Below are 25,370 nucleotides of genomic sequence, written 5' to 3'. Positions count from 1 at the left end.
CTTGTGATCTTCTCTGTCATATAAATAAATTAAAAAAAAAAAAAAAAAGGGAAGAATCCTGGAGGGGCACAGAATTTCATGATAAAGATATCAATCACAACATTGCTTATAATAAAAATTAAAATAACCCAAATTTCCAATAATTACATAATATGTAGTCCTTCAAAATAATGTTGTAAAGGAAATTTTAATGATACGTACATGTGCTGGTATTGTGTTTAAGGACAAAGCAGGTCACTGAATAAAAAGGATTCTAGGGTTCTGTTCAGAAATAGCTACATGGAATCATCCCATGTGCGGTGGATGGATGCGTGTGAATGCCAACGTACATGGGGGTGCACGAGACTGGAAAGGTGGCTGCTCATTACCCATGGTAGCAGCGGTCATTTGTGTGTGGTGGCAGGGTTCTGGCCTTTGTCCGGTGCCTCCACTGTGGCTCCCGTGTGCTGCTCTGCCCCCGCTCTGCCCCTCTCCTCCGTCCCCTTCCAAGCCTCCCTCAAGGGGACCCCGAGCACTGAAGAGCCCACAACACACTCATTCAAGGACGACCTGGCCAGGGTGAGGACAAGCAGGGCAGCCCTGTAAGCACAGCCTGGGAAAGCAGCCCCACCCGATTCACACGTGACGAAAGCAAGTGGCGAAACACAACACAAAAGGAATCCCCGTTTTGTAAAACAAGCCAACAGAAAAACACAGAAAGCCACAGGAAATCCCTCCATGTATTCATTTTCTTTACATGAATCCCACGGTATGTGCTTGGGAAACAGATTGCTAGCCCTACAGCCGGGTGGGGGGGATGGAAACACAGCCAGGCGGCGTCAGGAGCTGTGCTGCCCAACGTGGTAGCCATCAGCCACGTGTAGCTGTTGATGATTAAGATGAAATGAAATTCAGAATTTTGTGTCTTAGTGGCGCTAGCCACACGTCAGGAACTCCAGAGCGACCCGTGGCTACTGACAGGACAGTGTGGACGTGGGACACTTCAGTCAACATAGGAAGCCCGACTGGACATCACAGTCTACTGAGCGCTCGGAAGGTCTACATGGTCATCAGAAGGGCTGGCGCTGTCTGGGTGGAAAGAGGGTGCTCCCTGAGGGAGGGATTCCCCCAGGATCCTACTGAGTCCTGATGTCTGGTCAGCTCTGGCCAGGCTCTGGGTCACAGGATCCTAGAATTTCAGAGATGATGGGCCCTCCCACCTCCATCCGTGCTGGCCACTCCTGAACGAACACACAGGGGAGCTCCTGCAGCCTAACTGGAGGGCAGCTAGAGGGGAACCCCCAATGGGGCCCACCTCCGCTCACCCCTTCACCGGGCATCAACCTCACCCCCCAGGTGACATCTGATCACCGGCCCCACTGGCCCCACCACAGGCAGGGTCCCCAGCTGTCCCTCGGCCGCTGCAAGCTGGGGTTAGGGGAAAAGGGAGTCTCTCATCCTCTCAGCGCAAACGCCCACACTCTGGCTTGGGTTTGCCTGCGGCAGACCGGCCCTGCTCCCCGGACTGCACACTCACAGGGTCCTCAGGCCATCCAGACCTCGGAACATGCCGCTCCGGATGGACTCCAGCTGGTTGGCGGTCAGGTGCAGCTCGCTCACAGAGGCTGCGCCCTCGAAGGCCCCATCTTCGATTTCTGACACCTTGTTGTTGCTCAGATTGCTGGACAGGAGGCAGCAGCGGGATGATGGAGCTGGGGATCCCCGCCCCCGCCCCCGCCTTCCAGTACCCGCCCCTGCGCAGGAGCCCTGCCTCCCCACTGGGAGCTCCCCCACACCCAGTATCTGCCTTCTCCCTCCCCAGCCGGAGTCCTCACTGCCACCTCCCGCCAACGGGTAACTCACATCTTCTTCAGATGAGTGAGTTTTTTAAATATCCCGGTGGCCTCCAGGACGGAAATCTCATTGTTGTTTAATCGTCTGTAAGAGGCAATGAAGAGAACTCACACATTCATAAATGACAGACATGAGAGTATCTTCTAAATTGAGATTATTTGGGACTCAGACAGGGTTCCCAGAATTTATCTGGCAAGGCAAACGGATCCTATTTCAAAGGAAGGATGGATGGGCATACTGGGGGGTATTTTTAACGTTAAAAATGCCACAAAAATGTACCTACACAAATGACAGGCATGTGTAGCTATTCACGGACGTGCACACGCGTGAGCACAAATTTTCATTTTTAAAGAAAGAAAACAGCTGAAGGATGGCTTAAGAGCCAAATTGATCTGATGGGATCATATCCCCCAGAAGGCAAAAGCATGACTGAGAATCTCTCCCCCAGTTCAGGCTGCCGACCTGCCTGTGGGCCTGAGATTTCTTTGAGGGTCTGAGGCTGTGATTGGGAGCAGAGGGGCTGTGGGGGGCGGCGTGGGCGGGGGGAGCCGCTCCCTGCCACACCCGCAGCTGCCACGCTGGGGTCTTCCGCACTCCCTAACAGAGCTAGACCAGAGCGAAACCCAGAGCAGATCCAGGGGGGTTAGTGGGGCTGGGGACAGGCAGGTGCGGCGTGAAGAGGGCAGGGGGCCTCACAGTTCAGCTGTGGACTGGGGGATGCGCTCGGGGATCTTGGTGAGCTTCAGGCTGGAGCACTCAGCCAGGCTGGCCTCACAGCGGCACTTGTGGGGACAGACGGCATCGCTGTTGCACTCGCTGTTCAGCTGGTAGTCCTCCGTGCCTGCGGGGACAGGGCAGGGGCTGGGGGCTGAGCAGCCCAGGGCAGGGCCTCCCCGGCACCCCCACAGCCTGCTGCCCCTACCCACCCACTGTCATCGGCCCCCCTGACTGGCCTCAGTCCCCCCCACTCTCCTACCTGGAATGAAGTACTGCTCTTTGGCTGGGGAGAGAAGCAGAAGCACCATGAAGCTGCCATCCTCTAGGACTTGCAGAAGAGCCCAGGCTCCAGACCCACTGCCCAGGTGAGGGCACCCCAGGAACAACACTGGGGTCCCAAATCCAGGCTTCAGAGCCCACCTGCCCAGCCCCCAGCCGGAGAAGAACACGGATGCTCCCTGGCTGGGCTGAGGCTGGGGATAGTGCCAGCGTTGGCTGAACCTCTCAGGGAGCACCAAAAACACGAGAACGCTCATGGGCAGTGGCCCAAGACAAGGATGGGGCTGCGAGGCACCACGTCCCTGACCAGGATCCAGGCTCAAAAGCTGACCCCCACTGTCCCCAGCCAGTTTCTGCTGCCCCCAGAGCCTGGAGGAGGCAGTTCTCTCACTGAGGAGAGGTCCCAGGCTTCCCGAGTCTGAAAGCAGTACATGAAAGCAAATTGACCTCGGAGCAGAGGAACCCGGGTCCTTGACCGGGCAGGCCTCCCTCGGGGACCTTCGGCCAGCCCTGGTCTTCCCTAAGCCTCCATGCAAGGCGGGGTGGAGCTGGCCGACCACTCAGATCTGGGGCTACGATTTGGGACCCTCTGGCGAGGGTCTGGAGTGCCAAGGACACATCGTTGGGGCCATTCAGAAATCATCACGGTCCCTAAGCGGACTGAAGACAGGCCGGCTGGTGGACAGACTGGGGGGCGGGGTGGGCAGACGCCTACCTGAGCAGCGGAACTTCTTGCTCTTGATCTGCCCTATGCGCTTGTTGGCGAGGCGCCGGGGGCTGGCGCAGCGGGCCCCGCTCGTCTCGATGGGGTTGGTGCGTAGGAAGTCCGCCAGCCACTTGAGGTTACAGTCACAGATGAAAGGGTTCTGCGCCAGATGCCTGTCCCGGGGGTCGGGGGCAGAGCGGGGATCAGAGACAGAGCAGCAAACCGTGCTGACCTCTGCCTGGAGGTCGCTGCTCGCTGGTGGCTTGAAGCACATGGCCTTGGGCCACCGCCTGGATTCGCCCACCAACTAGGGAGAAGCCTTGCCAGAACCTGGCAGCGGGGAAGGCTCTCCACAGGCTCTGGAGCTTCCCGCTGTCCCTGCTGAACCCCCGGCAAGCCTCACTCTGTCCTCTGTCCCTCTACCCACCCGTACCCACACCCCAGCATACTTCACGGACATGAGCGGAGGCAAGAGTGACCTGGGGACTGGCCAGACCACCCCAGGCTTCCACGGGAGAGGGGACAGAATGGGTATTAGAGCCCAGGACTGTCGGTGCCCAGAGGCCTTTGTCATGGGTTGTCCCCTCCCTGCAGCCTCGGGCAACAGCAGCTTCTCTCCATAGCCTTTGTCAGGAAGGGAATGGGGCCAAAAACCATGGTTGAACAGCTACTTACTGGGGAACCACTCATATTCTCCTGCCAGGCTGCCTGTGCGACCAGCAGGATAAATGTGGGAGGGGATAGCCGGCAGGCGATGCTGACTGTAGGAACACGAGGTGCTCTCAGTGACCACATAGGTGGCTTTCCCATTAGTGGGCCCTCCCCACCCCAACAAGGCTCAGACCAGCCACATCTGAACCGCCAGCAGCCAGCTTGCCGGCCTGTATTGTGGCCATCACAGCACTGGGCAGGCCCTGCTTTCTAAACTGACTCAGGGAAGAATATTCTAGCACCTGTACCTGAGAGCCAACGTTTCTGCGTGCAAGTACAGAGACAGAGCAGGGGCCAGCTCGAGGACTCGCCATGGACGGCTGCTTTTCTCCACTGAATGCCGCCAGGGTAGGCCATCTACTTATTGGCCTCAGCTCAGGGCCCTGATGGGGGTCCAGGGCTGTGCAAATAGAGGTGCGAGCTCTGCCCAGGGTCTGCACCAGGTCAGCTCTGACCTGGCCACGCTCTCTCCTATTCATCACCTCCTGGGCTCTGCTTCCTACTTGGGCTACCTGGTCTGAGCCTTCTCTGCCCAGATGTTCCTGCCACTCCCCTGGGCTCGCCCTCACTTTCCTGAGTCCAGGCTCCTGTCAGCATCACCAGGTGATCCAGCCCCACCCCCACCCCTTCTGCATCTCACTGGACATTTGTCTCCCCATTTAAACTGTCAGTTTGCACAGAGAAGACGCGTTTGCTGACACCCCATGGCAGAGTCCGTCAATGACTGAAAATACATTAGGATTCGGGCCCTGCTCCAGGATCCGCCCAGCCGCCCAGCCACATCGGCTCAGGCCGCACTGCCAGGCCTCTGCCTGAACTAATTGCTTCCCTTTATCACAATCTCAGTAGAGAACTCTGTTTAAAATCAATGCAATTATGTTGTTCAGGCATGTATTAAAATGTTCAGTGGGTGTGGGGTAGAATATATCCTTTCTAAGAACAGGTTATTCGTGTCAAAGCCAATTTATACAAACTTGAACCACCCACAGAGAAATGTGGCTTAGTTAGGTATTTGACACAAATTGGAATTTTTAACAATCCTAAGGAGCAGGGAGCTGAGAAGGGAAAATGCTCAGGAAGAAGGAAAAAAAATATCTGTTTGGGAAAATAGCATCATGCTAAAGGCACACCCTGAAATGAGCTGCTCGTGGGGCCATGCCGTTCCCTCCATGAACATTTGTGAGGGTAGAAGGCAGAAGGGAAGATTGAAATACGCATTAAGACGTCCCAGCTAGGGGCGCCTGGGTGGCTCAGTGGGTTAAAGCCTCTGCCTTTAAATAAATAAAATCTTAAAAAAAAAAAAAAAAGACGTCCCAGCTAGAAACCTTTTGGGGCAGGTGCTCAACATCACTAGTCAAATTAGACCCACAATGAGACACCACTTCACACCCACTAGAGTGGCCATAATGAAAAAGACAAGTGATACCAAGGATGGGCAAGGATGCAGAGAAACTGAAATCCTCATAAAACACCACTGGTAGGGATGTAAGATAGGATTTACCTCCGCTTTGGAAAACTCACAATTTCTTAAAAAGTGAAACATACATTTCCTATAAGACCCAGAAAGCCCAAGAGAAACGAAGACATTTGTCCACATAAAGATTTGTAAGCAAATATTCACAGCAGCGTTACTCATAATGATCCCAAAGTAGAAATCCAATGACCATCAACTAGAAGGATAAATACAATGTGGTCGATCCATTCAGTGGGAAATCGCTTGGCCATAAAAAGGAACCAAGCACTGATACATACCAAGGTGCAAATGGACCTCAAAAACATGAAGTCAGTAACAAAACATGACATATCATGATGATTCCATTTTTTTTTTTTTAAGAGAGAGAGAGAGCTAGCAGGGGTGGGATAGGGAGGGGCAGATAGAGAGAGAGAATTTTTTTTTTAAGACCTTATTTATTTATTTAACACAGACAGAGATCACAAATAGGCAGAGAGGCAGGCAGACGGGGAGGGGGAAGCAGGCTCCCTGCTAAGCAGAGAGCCCGATGCAGGGCTCGATCCTAGGACCCTGGGATCGTGACCCAAGCCGAAGGCAGAGGCTTAACCCACTGAGCCACCCAGGCGCCTCGAGAGAGAGAATCTTAAGCAGGCTCCACACCCACTGCAGAGCCCAGCTTGGGGCTGGATCTCATGACCTTGGGATCGTGACCTGAGCCGAAATCAATCTTCAGACGTTTAACTGACTGAGACACCCATGTGCCCCATGAAGACTCCATTTTTATGAAATGTTCAGTAAAAACAAATTAGAGAGACAGAAATTAGATTATGGTTGCCTGGGCATCAGCAGGAACTCGGGACTGACTGTAAAAGGGACACAAGGGAGTTGGGGGAGGTGAGGGAAACTTTCTAAAATGTGATCAGGGTGATCATGGTACAACTGGAAATCTACAAAAAATCATGGAGTTGTATGCTTAGAAGAGGTGGATTTTATGGTATATAAGTTATACCTCATTAAAACTGTTAAAAAAAAAAAAACACTTTGAAAAATCTCTTGGAACAAGGAAAACAGCAGCAAAGTCAGGAGTGGGTCCCAGGCACTCGGCCACAGATCTCGGAGAGATCAAGCAGGCTGTGGGTTGTTTAAATCCACTCAGGCCTGACCTGTGACTCAGTCAGGGCGTTTAACCCTCGAAACCTGTATTGAGAGTATCTGATTATTCCTGGGTCTGTGTTTCCTTTATTCTTCTTCCAAACCGTACTCTGGTTGTTAATACGTAATAGTTGTTCATGAAAGTCTGGTTCTGCTCTCTTGCCTTAAATAACGAGGTCTATTCTGATGGAAAAAGTACAGTCGAGGGCAAAGCTAACTAACTTCTCAGGGATGGTGAAGAGGTACCTGAGACCAAATCCCTGCTCTGTGAGTGTCGTGTGACCTAGAGTGAGTCCCGTGACCTCCTGCCTCAGTTTCCTCATCAGTGAAGTCGGGACCACGGACCGTACGCCCACCGGCCACTGTGAGAGTTCAGGAAGATAACACATGGAGCGAGCCGCCTGGCACTGGGTCAGGGCTAGACAATCAGTAGCGACTACTGTTGTTCTCAGGGTCCCACTGTTTCTGTCTCCCCTGCAGGAAGACTTCCTGTTCCAACGTTCTGCCCCAGCTCTGTGCCCCACTAGTACCTGCCGGCAGTGGCCAGGATCTCAGGCATGGTGTCTGGCAGGCAGAAGCGCTCTCTGAGATCCCTCCAAAGACAGAGGCCACCCCCAGGAAGGCCATCCATGTGATGTGTTTGCTCTGCTTCCACCCACAGAGGGAGACAAACTCCTCAAATGAGACCCTTAGTCCTGGTCCCTATCCCCCCAGGCTCTCCTGTGTGGTGGTCCCCAGCAATGAAATCTCTTTTGTGAATTTCCCTTGGACATCCCGCCAGCTGCATAAAACCTTCCACCTTGCCCGTGTCTCCCTATAACTTCTGATTTCACATATTTAGCAAGATTTCCCTGTTGCGCTCCATCTTCCTCTCCCTGCCAGAAGTAAGTTAATTAACAGGAGGGGGGCTGCAGGTGGGCGTGTGTGGGCTTTAACAAGTTTGTCTTCGTGGCTCACATCCTTGCTGATGCATAGGGTCCCCAGGGAGTAGGAGCTGAGACTTTTATTTGACCTGTTTCACACCTGTGCTGCCTCCCCAATGTGGATATTATTTGATGGACAGCACTGTCCGGCAGATAAACAATGGCTGCGACAAAATTCATAATAAATGCCCATTAAGCATGCACTTAAGAAGCACTTACAATGAACTCAGCTCTGTACAAACGTCCCCTTTTGTCTCCTAACAACCCTACGAAGAAAAGAGTATCCTCGTTTTATAAATGAGTGAACTGAGGCCCAGAGAAGCTGATTAACTTGACCAGGGTCACACAGCTAGTAAGAGGCACAGCTAGGAGTTGAATTCAGGACTATCCAACCCAAATTCTGTGCTCTTTCCTCTACAAGAGACGACTCCTGGTGAGCAAAAGGCACAGGGCAAGACGGCTACCTGTCCCCAGAGTCTGTCCCTTCTCCCTAGGTCTTCCTGCTGGGCCTGAGGGGAGAGAGCAAGAGGGCACTCACAGGGTCTGGATGGCCCGCAGGGAGGTGAAGGTGCCCTTGGCGAGGCTCTGGATCTTGTTGTCATACAGGGAGAGAAGTGACAGGTTCTGCAGATCCTGGAAGGCATCGGGCCGGACACAGTTGATCTTGTTGGCATTCAAGAGCCTGTGGGCAGACCAGGGCCAGGTGGGGGGGGGGGAAGAGGTGCAGAATCGGCTGCATCAGCATGCCCTGGGCACCTCCCTGGCACCAAGCATTATTGTGTCGGGGAGAAGTGCCCAGGAGCAGGCACAGGGAGGCTGGCCCTCTGGACGTCCACTGCATACAGGAAGCCGAGAACTCCAACTGCCCTCTCTGTGTAAGGGACTCTCCTGCCCCCCCCCGCTCCTCTCCCTTTCAAGGAGCTGTTATGAGTGCTCACAAGGTTCTTGGGAAGCAGGGAGCACAATGGTCAGGCCACCTCCCAGAGACATTTTGGAGGCTCCCCTCCTTTCTAGAGTCTGCTGTGTTGCCAGGCATCTGAGATGGACCATTTAGGTTCTGAGCCTCTGGGATCCTGGGAGGGAACCCCTGCCTGAACTCTCCTGCTTCACGGAGCCTAAGCTAGGGTGTCCCCCTGCAGGAGACAACACTGTCCCCAGTCCCGCTGACCTCCTCGGGAACACAGGCTGCCTCTCAGGAGCCTCTCAGCTCCGGCGTCCTGCGATCAGCTCTGAACCTGACCCCCTTCCCTCCCTGGCCTCGCAGAGCCCCGAAGTCCCTCACAGCACCCCCAGCTCTGCCATCATCCAAGCTCCTCACCTCATTGAGTCCTAAACCCCAAAGAGGCTGGCAAGGCTAGTCTGAGAGGCCAGGGGAATACCAGCCCCCTCCCTGCGCGCCACCCAAGGACACCCGCAGATGGGTCCTTACAAGAGCTGTAGGGTGTACAAGCCTCCAAACACACCCCGGGGGAGATCTGTGATCTTGTTCCCATACAGGACCCTGGAGACAAAAAGCAGCAGAAAGAGAGAGTAAGAGGAGAACCACCAGGTGGACACGACGTTGCAAGGGGCCCCCACACAATGGCACCACCTGTAAACCATTCACGGGGCACAGCGCAGGCGTGTAGGTCGGCTTTAACAAGTGGCCAGCAGGTGGCAGTAAAGTGTGTTAAGATAGGAGCCTCCTTTGTAGTTTGGGAAAGGTACCCTATGGGTTGGGGCAGCCATGACCCCCACTACTGCGGAGCATTCCCCCAATACCCACTCTCTGCCTCATGCATGGAACCCATAGAAGCCTGCAAAGGGGCCCTTTGGGGAACTTCACAGGTATAACCTGGCCCCGGATGTAAAAAGAGACAAAGAGGAGACGATCCCATGGGCAGGATAATGTGCGTATTTCCAGAGAATTACAAGAAAAAAACCACGAGTGCCAGACATTATACACGGAATGAGCTCTGACGTCAAGCAACAGATAACACACCAGAAAGAAAGAGGTCAAAGTTTAGCTGTGCAGAGGTCTAGGCAGTGGGGGTGCAAGTGGGTTTCTTCACCTTAGTTCTCTGTGTTGAGCAAGAATTCCATGTGCGATTAGGAAAAAAGCACAGGTTCCACAAAGCCATGCAGGCAGGAATGGGTTCAGGCAGAGGGAGAAGTATCAACAGGGCTTGGGGACAGGGTGTACTCCATTCCCAATATTGCAAGCAGCCCCCACGAGCCACCCCCGGAAACAACTCAGCCTGTGTAAAAACAGTATGTGCTTCAAGATCCTTTCTGGAGGAGGGCATGGCAGAAGCAAAGGACCCGCAGTGGGATCCTGGCTGGCCTGGAGGTGGGCGGGGGGGGGACTCAGTGTGGCTTGAGTAGAAGAAACAAATGGAATAATAGCTTGGGTTTTGCTGGGTTGGTGGGGAGCACCAGGAAGCCTCTGAGACAGGATCGGATTTGCATTTGGAAAGATCAGAGTGGAGGAAGCAGGGGCTGAAGCAAGGAGACCAGGTCAGGCTCTGCCAAGGTGGACACTGTCAATGAGGTCTATTAGCATGACATCAGCACACAAGTTCCCGTATAGTGGGGAGATGTCTTTGTGAGCAACAGGAACCCACTTAAATGGGTCATTGTCATGTTCCAATTTAGGAAGTGTGTCATTTGCTTCTCAGATGAAGAGCCCTGCATTTTGGCAGGCCACCTCCAGAATCTGATCTCCTCAGCCAATGAGAGAGGCCCATCACCAGGCTGTCAGGTACAGCTGTGTAGGTTGTGCACTGCACAACTTAAGGGGTGCCATTCACAATTGGCCCCACCCACTAACTCATGCTCCACTCCAAGAGAAGAGGATGCACACAGAGGGACTGAGCTAGCAGCCTCCTACAGGCCCTAAGGGGAAGTTCCGTCCTATTTCACTTCCCAGGCCCCTAATCTAGGCAAGGCATGTGTCCAGTGCTGCCAGGGACAAGCAGAAACACTCCCTCCTCAGAGTAACAGGAGGCTCCTCACAATGGGGGCTCACCCAACTATAGCGTGCCCTGAGTGTACTCTGTATAGACAAGTGCTGTGCACTTCAGACAGTGAGGGGCTTGGTGAACCTGGGGAGTGTGAGCAAGGGCACTGGGAAAAGAGATGAAGTAACATTTCCAAGAGAATGTTTGACGCTGCATGGCATTTTGTAGATTCATGGAAAACACCCCCCCGCCCCGCCCCCAACCCAGGTAAACCCTCCAGGGAAGGGAAATGGGGAGAAGTGGAGGAAAATGCTTTTTTCTTGTCTCCCGCCACAACTTGGGAGCACACCTGGGATGAAAGGCACAAGGTGTGGTTGATGTCACAACTGGAGCTGGGAGTGGAAGCCCTTATCGGGGAGCTGAGTAAGGTTTAGAAGCACAGAACCCTGGGCCTCAGTGGAGAGGCAGGGCCAACATGAAGGCTGGGCCACGTCAGGTGACTGCCGCAAAGAATGCTGGGAAAATCCCCTTCCTGGCAGGAGGAGCATCAGAGTTGCCAGGGGCAACAGCTCTGCCTGGATTCCCTCTACCTCTTCCCAGTTGCAGAGTGTCCACAAGTGAGGAAGGGGGAGCTGGACACAGTCTCCCCCTCAAGAGGGGCCCTGGCACAGGGCCGGGGGCACCCTGGACCCTGGGAGACTTGGCATGGGTACTCACAGCGAGTTCAGGGAGCGGAGGCCCTGGAAGGCATCGGGTGCGATCTCTGCAATCTGGTTGTTGCTCAGGTCTCTACAAGGCGAGCAGAAGGGAAGACGGCTGAATCCCTTGGCAGCCACCAAGCCCTGCTTGGCCCCTCCTCCCAGGTGCCACAGGAGGGCAGGCATTTCTTTGACATTAGAGAAGTAAGAGGCCAGTTCTGCCAACCACCTGAAAAGCCCCTGGCCGCTGTTTCCCTGTGCAGGCTGAGGCTCTTGCTCGGGCTGGGCCATCCAGCCTTGGCCTGCTCTTGAGGAAACTTTACCCCGCATCCCAGCTGCGCCCTACATCTGAAATTGCTCGTAGGAGTGCCCCCGCTGAGATGGGAGGATGACAGTCAGCTCTGATCATGTGCCAGATGCGGGCTCAACACCCCACGTGGGCCTCACGCTGACACTCTGAGGAGGTCACACCACTGCCCTCCACACTCAGAGATGAAGCTGGAGGCAGAGTCAAGACATGCGCTGTGGCCTGCCAGCTCTAGACCCTGCCGCCTGCCCCAGGCTGACTCCCAAGAAGCAGCAGGAGACACTCACATCCTCCGCAGCTTTCTGTAGGGAGAGAAGGCTCCTGGGGGGATGGACTTGATCCCATTCAGCTCCAGTCGGCTGCAGAGCAAGAACACAGAGGAAACCCGGGGTCCTGACTGTCGCCTCCCAGGCTTACCTGCCCAAACCAGACCCTTTGCCCCTGTTCCCATCCTCCATCTGGAGTAGACAGGTTGGCACGGGAGAGGAAAGGAGCTGCTGTATTTGAGTCCCATTACCCCAGATTTTGTGGCCGAAAGGAGCCCACAAATCAGGCTACTACTGAGAAACCGACTCCAGCAGGCTCACCCCGCTGGGCTGGACAAATGGACCACAGAGGGACACCCCCTCCCAACTCTCTAGAGCTGCCCAGCTTTGGGTGGAGGGCTCTGGCCAGCCAAGGCCAGCTGTCTCTCCTCCGTGTGTATGGAGGGGCCTCAGGCGAGCTGTTCACTGGGCCACCAGAGCCCAGTCCGGCCCCAGGGCCCACGTCCCAGCACCCGCCCTGGCCCATACTCACATTTCCGTCATGGTCTCAGGCAGGTTGGCGGGGATGGCGGTGAGGCCCTTGCCTCGACAGTCCACAATGCCATTGCCGCAGGTGCACATGGCTGGGCAGGAGCCCGAGGAGAGGGTGCAGGAAAGCGATCGGCCTGCCTCCCCTTGGCCTGAGGGAACAGTGGGCGGTGACCTGGGGGCATCCCATGCCCGCATCTCCACCCCCAGACATGGCGTCAGGGGTGGGGACAGGGCAGACAGTGTTTCTCTGAATGCCGATAAACCGGAGGAGATCACTGGGAACAACCATGCAACTCTGTGGGCGCCCCGCACACAGCACGTGCTGGCTGAATGTTTGCCGAACTTGAATCTGAACCTAACTGTGCTGCCTGAGAGTGTGATTCACACATGAGGAAATCCTGGCCCACACTCTGAAGCTCCAGGTTCTAGTCTGTGTCGCCCAACACTCTGGAGCCTCAGTCTCCTCACTGGTCACCAGAGAATGACAGGGACCCCGTTTATCGTTCTGGGACAGATGCTGTGAGAAGGGTTGTACACGCAGTACCTCATTTTACAGGTAAGAAAACGGAGTCCTTGATATTAATTAATTTGTGGAAAACCACACAACACTGATAGGTGACAAAACCAGGATAAAGCATAGTGGCTGGTATAAGTTTTTTAAAAGTATAACACACTTGTCACCATCTTCAGTGCACAGCGGCTAAAGTTCTCAGAGGTGCACCCACCAAACCATCTCCAGACACAGAACATTTCTATCCCCCAAGAGGGCTCCCTTACGCCCCTATTCCAAGGCAGCCGCTATTCTGAGACCTGCCACCAAAGATCTGGCCTGCTGATCTGTGGACTTCAAATAAATGAAATCATATTCAAATAAATGAAATTGTGTCTGGCTCCTTACGCTCACTGCAAAAACTCTGACATTTGCCCACGTTGTTGTGCATCTTGGTAGCTTGCCTCTGTCACTGCTGGGCAGTATTCTATCGTACGGATAAGACCATAATTAGTTTATCCAGTCCCTTGCTGGTGGACATTTGGGTTGTCACCAACTCTGGGCTAATACGAAAAAAGGCTGTCTTGAATATTCTCAGACATGTTTTTTGCGATGGGAGGTGATGGAAGGGGACAGGAGGTGATGGGCAAGGACAGGAGATGTGGGCAGTCCAGAGGTGGTGGGTAAGGACAGGAGGCGATGAGCAGAAAGTGATGGGCCAAGAGAGGAGGTCATGGGTGGACCGGATGTTAGTGCAAGGTGACGGGGGTCAGGGAAGGGAGCAAGACGTGGAGGGTGGGGCAGGGAGCAGAAGGCAGGGGTTGGGCCGTGGAGAGTCCCAGCAGGGCTGGCACCCACCTGAGCAGCTGAACTCGCTCTTCTGGACCTCAGCCACATTGAGGCCACGCAGGCTGGCGGGCCCGGAGCACTGCGTGAAGAGCCCGATGGTTGGCCGCTGCCTCAGCCACTGTGAGAGCCAGGCCAGGTGGCAGTCGCAGAACAGGTGATTGGAGTGCAGGCGGCTGTTGGGGGAGAGGGCAGCTCGCAACCCACCCGCCTGGGGCCCCAGCCCCACAGTGGGAACCCCCTGCCAGGGAGCGGGGTGCTGCACGTAGCCCCAGCCGCCCGCACAGGCTCACTAGGGGTCACCAGCAGCAGGATGCTTCTGGCGGCCGCCACCTCCCTCCCAGCTCGTTTGGGGCAGCCGCTGGCCTGAGTGTGACCAGAAAAGATTCATCTCCCTGAGCTCACACAGACCCGCTGCCCGAAAGCACATAAGTCATTTTTAAACACAAAAACAAGTCACTTGTCTTCGGAGGAAAAATCAAATAGAAATGACATTCAACATCCATTTTAGGTCACTTCCCTCTCCCTTGGACTCCGACACCCTCCCCCCACCACCAGCCTGAGTGGATGACCCACTGCTGAGAATGCAAAGAAGAAGAGGGAGCTCTTTATCCTGCCCGTGGAAGCCTTTACCCCCTTCCCGGCCACCCCCGGCCCCCACTCGGCCGCCCAGGGGCTGACTCACAAGGTCCGCAGCTTGGGCATGTGGTTGAAGCTGGACACGGGGATGGTGGTGATGTTGTTGTTGTTCAGGGTCCTGGTCAGGGGAAACCAGAGTCACCGGGCGTCTGGGCAGTAGGCCAGCCCTCAGGCTCTCACACCCAGATCCGTGGTCCACCTTCCAGGGGAGCCAGCACTGGGCTGGATCCTGGGGAGTCCGCCCCGGGAGGAGCGGGAGACACTGAGCTACCCTCTGAGGAAGGCCTGAGCTGGGACAGTGGTGATAAGGCAGCCAGGACAGGGAGGAGGAGGGAGAGAAGGGGGAGGCTGCCTGCCCGCCACCCGCAGCTGGTTGGGAGGCAAGTGCAGGCTTTCACAAAGGCAGGCAGGGAGGCCTTCAGGCCTCTTGTGTCAGAAAGTCCTGGAAGACACAGACACTGCCCTGGGCTTGGTTGTGAGCCGGGTAAGCCTGGATCATACACTATAGGCAGACCCCATGAGCAGGTGTCCCCACCACCCTGGGTGGAGAGCCCAGGAGAGCAGAGAGTGTGGCCTCTGCTGTGGGGCTAGCACAGAGGGGTGGGGGGGTAGGGGGACGCTCCCACCCCTTGGGCTGCTCCCAGCCCCAGTCTGGCTGCCCAGCCCCAGCTCCTGCATTCCCAGGCTCTCCAGCCCCTGCCACTCCTCCCTTGTTTCACTTACAGCACCTCCAGCCCCCGCAGGGCCCGGAAGGCCCCTTCCTCGATGCAGCTGATCTGGTTCTTGTCCAGCTGTCTGTGAAGCAAAAGAAAGTTACACCAGAAACCATGCTGCCTAGGGCAGGGGCGTCCCAACATTTTGATCAAGCACTCCCTTAGTTTAAAACAAAGAGGCCTGGCCCCACCCAGTCCTTTGTTCAGGATATAGGTGTAGATCTAAATAGCAAATACTAACAAAAGCTTATATTCTTTCTTATTTCATTGAAACAATAAATATAAGGGTGCCTGGGTGTCATGATCCCAGGGTCCTGGGATCGAGCCCCGCATGGGGCTCCCTGCTCAGCGGGGAGCCTGCTTCTCCCTCTCCCACTCCCCCTGCTTGTGCTTGTGTTCCCTTTCTCCCTGTCTCTGTCAAATAAATAAATAAAATCTTTAAAAAAAAAACAATAAATATTTAAAAAGTTATATCCTATTCCTCCACCTGACTTTGGATATCCTCCGGGGAGCAGGCGCCTGCCCCCCGGCCCACTTTGGAGACCACCGGAAGGTGCTGGCCGCTGGAAGGAGACAGCGTCTCCTAAGGGAAGCGGTAGCCAAGCTCGCTGAGACTGACCAGCAGTGGCCACATGGAATGCTGCTTTTGGAATAAACTGAAGCTGTGATTGGGGTCCCTGGGAAAGAAGGCAGTGCTCGGTTGTCTACCACAGACGTGGGGTCAGGCAGTGACAAGAATGCTGGGCATTTGCCATTCCTGCCACAGTCAGAGCTCGGGGAGGTGCACCAGGATAAATGTGAGTAGTAGGAAGAAACCATCACATTTAAATAGCACTTGAACAAGCCTGGGAGGTAAATATGACTGTCCCATTTTACAGAAGGATATACTGAAGCTCAGTGAAGTTAACTGACTTGCGGCCACTTCCACAGTATGTACCTGGAAAAGAAACTCACATCCGGCTCTCTCTCAGTCTACTCAAGGGCAAGCGCATGCAGACTGTGCCATTCAAATGGACCATAAACTTCACCTAAACACCCACAGTTCATGACACTCCTTTTTACCCAATCGCCAAAGGCTGCCTGTTTCCTTCAACCCCAGACTGTTCCAGAAGACCATGCTGGCACCAGCCATCTCAGGGCCCATACCAGCTCCTGAGCTGCCTGGACCACAGGGCTTGGGGAGGTGCATGGGGATACTGCGAGGGGCAGCCCTCCAGCCCCTATACCCTTCTCCTTCCCAGGCCTGGACTCACAAATTTTTGAGGTCTGTAGCTCCACGAAAAGCTTTTCTGGGGATGGCCTGGATTGTGTTCTCACTCAGGTCCCTGAGAGGATAAAGCCAGAGGGAGAAAAACACTGGTCAGAAGAGATTTCTCTGGAGCGCCCTGATGAGTCAGGGAGGCCGGGATGGCCCAATGGTGCTCGAGCATCTGGAAGAGTGCTGGGCACCCAAAGGCCTGCTCGGGGAGCATCTGCTAAAGGAAGGAAGGAAGGAAGGAAGGAAGGAAGGAAGGAAGGAAGGAAGGACGGAGCTGGAGAGAGATACCCTGCTCTGGAGGGAGGTTTGTCCCCAACCACCTCCCCTCTCTGCACAGAGGTGGTTGCAGCTGGAGGGACGAGCTTCGGGCAGCCGTGACTGACTTCTCCAGACCCCAGCCCTGCCCACAGACCCCCCCAGAGGTCAGCTCAGCTCCCAAGGCATCATCCAGCACTGGGAAGAAGCAAGCAAAGGAGGGGTTCCTTGATGAGCTCACAGCTACCTGACACCTGTGATAACCCACCATGACCCACTCTCTGTTTTTAAGGAATGAGGGCTCAGGAGGAAGGCACCGCTGGAAACCCAGCCAGTATGTGGCAGAATCAGGTCATGAAGTCCGGCTTGGGTCTGACTGTGGATCCCGTGCTCTTGGGCCTGCCATCCGTCGAACCACCTCCTAGAGTCTGAGCCCACGCTGGAGTCGGCCCCATGCAGCCTCTCCCTCATGCTGGCGGAGGTCACGGGGCTGCCTCCCTGCCCCACAGCCTGGATAGCAGGGGTCACCGAGGACATTAGTCTCCACATTATCAATGCCCTGATGGGAGAGAGGAGGAACCGCAGGGACTGAAAATCCCTGGCCCCTGCAAGCCCAGAGTAGCTTCTGGACACCTCCTCTGGCCCCACGGGAAGACAGGGCCTCAGGCACCTGCCCACCAGCCTCTCCCTTTCCCTCTCAGCATCCTTCCTATAGACTTTCACAAAGGCCCTTTTTCAGGACAGCTTTTGCTTGGCACAGTGGTGGGCTCAGCTTCCACTATGTTCCAAGCATGTCCCCCAGGCCAGCACTGCCTAGCATGTCACATATGGGAACTCACTTGACTGTGGTACTAACCACGGAGCAAACACTCTTACTTTCCCCTTTTCCGAAGGAGAAAAGGGAGGTGCAGAGAAATCCAAGGGAACACAGCTGGTGAGTGGTGGCTACAGAACCCGAACCCAGGCAGTGAAAGTCCCAGAGCTAACCCTTTGCACAGCTGCCCCAGGAGCAGGAACTAGAAGTTGGGGTATGGACGCCCCCCCCTATTCTGCAGAGGAGGGCGTTGAGCTCCAAGAAGTGAGGAATCTGCCCAAGGTTAAAGCAGGATGGGACCCAGGCGGTTTACAGGACAGCCAACCTCAAATATGCCCTCAGGGTCCTTGAGCTGGACAGCTGGGAACTGACCTGATGTGGGATCCAATGCTGGGCAATTCCACAGACCCTCAGCCCCTACTGGGCTAGGCCTACAGGGTTTTGACCATGACCTTCCTTTCAGCCATTCACCCCACAGGCCTTAGGTTTCCCTGCCAGCCCCATGAACACGGCCCATGGGGCCCCCCCGCACACAGTCCCTGGGCTGTGAGGGAACCACCCCGCCATCCGGGTCTTCCTGCTGAGAGACTGAAACAGAAGCACGAGGTAGCAGAGTGCACAGTCCCTGAGCTCAGAAAGGCCATTCTGATCCCAGCCCCCCCGGCCTCCTGGCTGTGCATCTGGAGGTTGGGCCCCTTTCCCTCCTGAGCCACAGCATCCCTGTGAGCCAAGTACAGATAGGAGCCTGGCAAAGACAGTCCCCCACATCCCCCAACCCTGTTCACCCAGGATAGCCTGTGATCTCTCTCCCCTGCAAACACTAGCCTCTCCCCTTCCCCAAGCCCCTAAGTGGCCCCAGGCACCTGTGGTCTGAAGCTTTCATCATCACCAGCAGCCTGTGCCCTGTTCTCTCCCTCCTGGAAGGAAAGCATCTCAGCCTGTGACACAGACACTTCTCTCCTCCAAAATGATAATCATTTTCCATCACAGCTTGGGCCCTACTTCACTACAGCTGGCTGTCTCTGTCCCTTAATGCAAAAGTCACTTCACATTGGACTCCCACCTCCGGTCAGGTCGCAGTGGGTTTTGGGAGATGCTGGTGCCCACCTTCCTCTCCTTCCCCCACCCCACAGGCGGGTCTTCCGGCTCTTTCCAAGGGGCTTTGATCTCAGCTGTCTGCAAACATCTCAGGCACCTCTGTTTAGTCTGTCCCTATTCCCAGAGACACTCTCCACATTCTATCAACAGGCTGCTCCCAGAACTGCCCCAGCACCCCCACCCCACATTACCTGCCCAGCTGCCCCTGGTGTCCCCACCCTGTGCTACCTGCCACCCTGCCCCCAACGCCCCCAGCCAGCATAGCCGCTTCCCCCTTTCTCCACAACTCCCAGCAGCCCCTTGGTCTTGAGAGGACAAGAGAGCTCTTGAGCCATTCCTTATCTGCTAATCCTGTTGTCACCTCTTCCTTGCCTGGAGACAGCACCTTGGTGGCCCTGTCTCCTGCCCAGTTTCCGTCATGCAGGTAACTGCTCCCAGGAAGGTACACCCTGTACTGGCCTGGGCCTACTGTCCCCGTTTTGTGACCTTGATCTCTCCCGATTCTTAAGTGGCGTTCGCACTAGCAGGGTGGTCTATGCGTAAACTTCTGACTTGGGAGCAAGGGCTGTGCGGGCCACACAGGGAAACAAGAGATCGCTGGCTTGCAGGGGCACACAGTCACACGGGTTCCCTCCTCACTCTCTCTGGGAAAAGCCAGCCACTGTGTCAATGACACTGAAGCAGCTCTCTGGAGAAACCCACATGGAGAGAACCAGCAGCCTCCTGCCAATGGCCAGCATTGGCTTCTAGCAATGTCCATCAGTCATCAAGGAAACAGATTGCCCAGCCCCAGTCAAGCTTCTGGACTCTGTACTGATGCGCCCCCCCAGAATTCAGACCCTGAAATCTTAACGCCCAGTGTGACAGTGTTGGGAAGCGGGGCCTAGGGGAGTGCTTAGGTCTTGGGGTGGAGCCCCCGTGAACAGGATGAACGGCCCCCCCGGAGAGGTCTGAGACGGGAGGACACAGCGATGAGCCAGGAAGTGGGACCTCCCCAACGCCAGCCTGCAGGCACCGCGACCCGGGACTTCCCAACCTCCACGACGGTGAGGAACCAACAGTGCCTGTTTATAAACTACTCAGTTTATGGTATTTCTGTTACAGTAACCGGAATTGACTAAGCTACAGCCCCAGCCAACGTCTTGCCGGCAATCTCGTCCGAGACCTCCCAGCCACCTACAGAAACTGTGAGACAGTACATGTTTGTTGTTCTTTTCAGCCACTGTGTTTCAAAGTTCAACAGTCAATGACTAACACAGGGCTACTTTGGGGAGTGGTCCAAGAGAGAGGCCTGGATGCTGTGCTGGAGAGCCTGCTCCGACTGAGAGGGGACAACGGCCCCTGAGAACCTCTGAGGAAGGCAGGGTCATACTCAGACTTGACGTGAATGAGCCGAAGTATGTTCACAATGTGGCCCCATCGCTTTGCACTTTGGGCCTCAGTTTTCTTGTCTGTCAAACGCACAGACTGAACCAGATAATCGCTTCCTCCCCCCACCCCCAACACAATCCCACCACATGCTGACTACCCCAAGCCACGGCAAGCCACACTGCTCCCACACAGCAAGTTTGGTTCCTAGAGCATCTGAGATCCCAGGGGGAGGGGACGGGAGAGGAGAGGAGGGAACGGAGGCCCATCGCTGACAGCATACTTTCTGAGAAAGGCAGGATAAGAGAAGACAGACACAGCCATCCACTTTCTCCTCCCCACAGGGAGCCCCGGAGAACAAAGCATGGATGGCAGGACAAGACAAGGCAGGGAGCGGCAGGGGCCTGGAGACTTCTACAGAGTCAGGACTATGGAGGGTGCACAGGAGGTGGGCAACTCCAGCGGGACAGTCATCTGGGCCCCAGCTGGCAGCTGACCCTCCAGCCAAGCCTGGGAGGGAACTCTGGGCTGGCTACTCACATCCACTATCCTGTTTAATCCCCACCACCACCCTACAAGGAAGGTTTTTTATTTGTATCGATTGGTTTATTGATTCAAGCCAACCTTGTTTCAGAAAGGCTTTAAAGTGGCTTATAGGGATTTACAAAACAGCAAGAAAGCAAGAGTGAAAAGTGGGGCAAAGAGAAGAAAAATCAATGGCAGAGACGAAGAACAAGGCAGGATGTCACCCATGCACATCTGCCAGGTCCGGGGCTGAGCACGGGCTCTGGGCTCTCTGAGAGCTGATGGAACAGGGGGGACTCGTCCCTTAGCAGTGTCCCCAGTATACATATACATTCAGTTTCTCAGGAGGATAGCTGTTCAGGGTACTAAGATGAGACAAGAATTCTCCAGGGATCCTTATAAAAAATGACAGTGTGGCCTAATCAATGATACTAGGCCCTTATAATAAATGGGTTTCAAGTGCCTGGTTCTTGTAATAGTATTGCATCAAAGTACAAGTCAGGAAATGCAGTTCTATAAGGACTCACACGGGGAGCTAAGTAGGGAAGGAAGGGGCAGGATAGTCCGGGCGAAGGCAGGAAGCCTAATCGAGGCTAGCACCCCCCAGAAGCGGGGAGGTTTGCCAGAGTGGAAAGTGCCAGCAACAGGCCAGAGAAGGTGACAGCTTACAGCAGAGAGGTATTTGATCCTTGGCCTTTTAGACACTGCTCTGGAGCCCCAGAGCTCACGGAGAAAACATGCTGCCCCCAGGGCAGGTAGGAGAGGGGACACCAACAGCCCATCTAGGAGGTGAGGGTGCAGGGGTGGGTGCAGAGGGGCCCAGGGCCAGCCCCCAGGAGCAAGCCCCTCCCACAGGAAGGAAAGGGAACTTAAGGGAACTTGGGACCCGGGAAGAAGCCAGCCTCTAGACCTGAGGAAAGGGTGGGCCTTAAAAGCCTGGGGAAAAGGCAGTATGCCTGAGGCACAGGAGGTGCTGGAAAGAGCCAGAACTCTGGGAGAAGCAGATCTGGGTTCGAAGCCTGCTGGTACCACTAATCAACTGGGCCCCTGGAAGGTAGGTGCTGAGTCCTTAAGTGTCCCTGCTTATAAAATGAAGAGGAAAACATCACACGGTGGTGGGGGCGCCTGGGTGGCTCAGTGGGTTAAAGCCTCTGTCTTTGGCTCAGGTCATGATCCCAGGGTCCTGGGATGGAGCCCCACATCGGGCTCTCTGCTCAGCGGGGAGCCTGTTTCCCCCCTCTCTCTGCTTGCCTCTCTGCCTACTTGTGATCTCTGTCAAATAAAAAATTTTTAAAATCTTTAAAAAACACAACAAAAAAAAACAAAAACAACACCACACGGGTTTGGAGAAGATGAGTTCTTGCGATTTCGCTTCTGTCCTAGGACCTCCATGGCAGTACTTAAGAAAGCAGGCTTCTGTCCCTCATCCAACAAAGTGGGCTGGTCCCTTTCCCGAAGGTCTGACTGTTGTCCCCAGTTTGCTCACTAGGGGGCACCAGAAGCCTGCCCTGGCCTCCAAGGCCTTGGCCACTGCAGGGACCCAAACAAAGCTATTCTCAGGGGTTTTTTTGCTCCAGTTGACCTCCTATCTGGTCAAAAATTGTCTTGTCTTTCCCAGTCCTCTTTGAGGTAATGTTTCTCCCTTCCATTTTGCCTACATCTTGTGTTTTTGCTCTACCTTCATCCCACAGTGACCTTGTCACAGACCCAGAGGTGAACATGGCCTGCGGTTGGTCAGGGCAGAATGAGATACACCGAGACAGGGAGGGTGCCGGAGCTGGAGAGACAAACCCAGACTGGGAGCCGCTGGTGGCCAGACCCTGGCCAGGGGGAAGCAGAGGGGGCAGAGCCACGGGGCAGATAGGGGCATGGAAGGAAGTCCCAGGCAGGACAGCGAAAGGCAGACTGGAGAGCAAGGATATAGCAGCCAGACAAGAGTCAGCCTGGGGAGATAAACAGAGGCCTGGGGCCAGATTCTAAGATTAGAATCAGATTCTAAGGTGATTCTAAGAGTGAGGATGAGGTCTTGGGCTTTGACAAGCTCCCTGGGGATACGGATGCTGCTGGCCCAGGAAGCACACACTGAGAGACAGCGTGTGGACAGGAGAAAGCCCACAGCAGAATGTCATCATAGAGGTGGGTTCAGTAAGCCCTGGCTTAGCCACTTAAATCACGTGGTCTCGGGCAAGTCACTTAAACTCTCTGGCCTCGGTGTTCTCATCTGCAAAATGGGGTGGGGATGAGAAGTGGCACCGACTTTGCAAGATCTGATGTGGCAGGTGCTGTGGTCTGTCATCCCTGCCTATTACTCCACTTACGCTGTCATTCCTTCAGTTCCTCAAATCCCTCCTGCCACGGGACCTTTGCCGTTGCTACTCCTCTGCCTAGAATATTCTTCCTCTACCTTTTACCCAGTAAACTCCTACTCATCCTTCATATCTCAGTCTATAGACACTTCCCCTGACTGCTCCCTCTGCTTCAGACTCCTAAGACCCCATGCTTTTCCTTCTTAGCTCTAATCCAGGTTTATAATGAAATATTAGTATACCGAATAATAATACTGACTTTGGGTTAATCTCCTTCTCCTACTCCAGACCATCATCTCTCTCTCTCTCTCTGTCTTTTTTGCCCCAGACCATTCTCTCTTAAAAGAACTGTCTCCTGTGCTCCCTACAGCATCGCCGGACCTAGAACATTGCAGGAGCTACCTAATTTTTAACTGAACTGAACTAATGTGGATGTGATGTAGGAAAGACGTTATTAGGGTTCAAAGCTGACAGCCAAGAAAGAATTCTTGAGATGTCTTTGGTGAGAAAAGGGTGATTTTATTAAAGCAAGGGGACAGGACCCATGGGCAGGAAGAGCTGCCCCGGGGTCATGAGGAGTGACCCATTATATACTTTCAAGTTGTGAGGGGGTTAGGGACAGTGTGAGTCTCTAAGAAATTGTGGAAACAAGGTTTCCAGGGGGCCAGCTATTGTTGGGAAAAGGTCATTTATTACTGCCTTAAAACCTTGGTCATGAAACCCTTCAGATGTATATCGGTGGGTCATATGCTTGGGGGATGGTTGCCAACATGTACCTTGGGAAGATTCCAAAGGAATTTTTAGTTAAGGTAGACTTTCGGGATCTTGGGGGGTTGGGGGTCAGGCTAAGATTGCCTTTTGCCCTTAGCAAAGTCTTAACATCGAGGCAGTTAAGTCCCTAGAGGAATGTCACTCTGTCTGCTTCAGAACTTATCAGTGGGCTCTAGGTAGTAAAGAAATTTAATAATTTTTCTTCTATTTTTGTTTCCCATATTAGATGCATGTTCTCTCACTGTGATCCATCTGCATTTTTCTGGCCAAAACAAGGAAGAGTGACTGAGAGCGGAAGCCAGGAGCTTGGAGCTGGACAGGCTGTCTTTGTATGGTCTTTGCAAGAAACCTAAGCCTCTGCAGTCAGGCACCGGGTGTGCTTGACCTCCTCTGCCTAACATGGCCTCAGCAGACCCAGCGGGAGCTCAGAAACAGAGAGGAGGTGCTGGAGAAGCACTGGTCACTCTTGTTTTTCTATCAACCCTGCCCTTCCCTTCACGTACCCTCATGGAGCCTTAGTAACTGAACACCCTTGGGTAGTTCTGAGCTGGCGCCAGCAACATGAGCAGGGAGGTCTGGGCAGCATTGGAGGAAGGTGACTCCCATGGGACCCCACAAGATAGAGAGGGAGCTGGAGTCCCTAGGAGTCCACCTGGGCTGGGTGGGGATCTCCAGTTGAGAGTCCTGAGGCTAAGATCCTCACGGTCTGAACCCCACCACCCAAGATCAAGGGCGCTGAGAGGCAACCGTCTGCCAACTGCAGCACCCCCCGATCTGGGAACACCTCCAGAGACCCAGGCCTGGCCCCTTTCTGTGAAGAGAAGGGGTCAGCCAGGCCCACACCCTGACTTGGGTGCTATCCCAGTGGCCCCCTCCTCCCACATACTCTGCCAATCCCTCCAGCTTCTGCCAGGGCTGGGGAAAGCAGGGCCTAGGAAGCCGAGGTCAGGACCCCATGTTCTTGCTGCTAATCCCCCTTCACGCTCTAACCAGATTGGGCCCTGCTGGCAGACCGGCCTCTGAGGGGATCAGCAGGGGGCCCAGCCAGGGACTGCTGGGCACCAGCCAAGGACAGACTCAGCCCTAGGATCCCTGCCGCCAGCTTGCCAACCCCACTGCAGAGCTCAGGACCTGCTCTGTCTGCCTCTCAAGCCACAAGGAAGCTCCAGGCAGCCCGGGTCTGTCCCCTTGCCCTCATAGCCTGACTGGTGACCCAAAGCCCACCCAATTAGCAGCCTAGAGGGGAGGGAAATAGGTCACCTCACCCAGGTCTTCCTTGTTGGGAGACTGTCAGGGAAGGACTTGAGCCTGGGAATGGACAGCCAGCCATGGACCCATTGTGGGGACTCACACAAGTTTCCTAACCCCTAGAGGCTCCTTGGCTGTGAAGCAGGCGTCGTCACAGGCTTGGGGGCGTCACTGAGGCTGTGTGCAGGGCTCTCAGCAGGCCTGGAGCCATCAGCTGCCACACCTGGCACTGGAGGGAGGGGCGGGAAGGTCAGGGTTGGAAAATCCAGGACAGGAAATCCGGAGGCTGAGACTTGAGGCCAGTTCTGCCATCGGCCCCCTTGGCAACCGGGAATGAGACCTGCAGTAAGTTCCCAGTCACTCAGGCTCCCCTTCCAACAACACGACCCTCCCAGCAAGGTGGGTGTGTGGCGGCCCGCCTTGGGGGGTGGGGGCTGGCTCCCACAGCTACTGCTAGTGAGGAGTTCCCCCCCTTAGCCCCTGGCTCGTGCCCACATCCCACCCTGGGCAGCTCAGTGCCTGGG

At 54.9% G+C, this 25,370-nt stretch overlaps 1 protein-coding gene across 1 annotated transcript in view; it reads right to left on the bottom strand.

The window, feature by feature from the left end:
- SLIT1 (slit guidance ligand 1) overlaps window positions 1–25,370 on the bottom strand; it is a 162,860-nt gene that overhangs the window by 34,387 nt on the left and 103,103 nt on the right. Inside the window, exons 5-18 of the mRNA XM_032883205.1 lie at window positions 16,457–16,528; window positions 15,214–15,285; window positions 14,537–14,608; window positions 13,864–14,027; window positions 12,517–12,664; window positions 12,006–12,077; window positions 11,431–11,502; window positions 9,204–9,275; window positions 8,313–8,456; window positions 3,545–3,708; window positions 2,810–2,833; window positions 2,530–2,674; window positions 1,843–1,917; window positions 1,517–1,660 (exon numbers count right to left, since the gene is read on the bottom strand). Of these exons, the coding sequence (XP_032739096.1) occupies window positions 1,517–1,660; window positions 1,843–1,917; window positions 2,530–2,674; window positions 2,810–2,833; window positions 3,545–3,708; window positions 8,313–8,456; window positions 9,204–9,275; window positions 11,431–11,502; window positions 12,006–12,077; window positions 12,517–12,664; window positions 13,864–14,027; window positions 14,537–14,608; window positions 15,214–15,285; window positions 16,457–16,528 (1,440 nt within the window). The remainder of the gene's footprint in view (window positions 1–1,516; window positions 1,661–1,842; window positions 1,918–2,529; window positions 2,675–2,809; window positions 2,834–3,544; window positions 3,709–8,312; window positions 8,457–9,203; window positions 9,276–11,430; window positions 11,503–12,005; window positions 12,078–12,516; window positions 12,665–13,863; window positions 14,028–14,536; window positions 14,609–15,213; window positions 15,286–16,456; window positions 16,529–25,370) is intronic.

The sequence above is a fragment of the Lontra canadensis genome, unplaced genomic scaffold (genome assembly GCF_010015895.1).
Source record: "Lontra canadensis isolate GAN:19392208 unplaced genomic scaffold, GSC_riverotter_1.0 scaffold3, whole genome shotgun sequence".
In the NCBI taxonomy this organism is placed as follows: domain Eukaryota; kingdom Metazoa; phylum Chordata; class Mammalia; order Carnivora; family Mustelidae; genus Lontra; species Lontra canadensis.
This window is presented reverse-complemented; position numbering and strand designations above follow the sequence as displayed.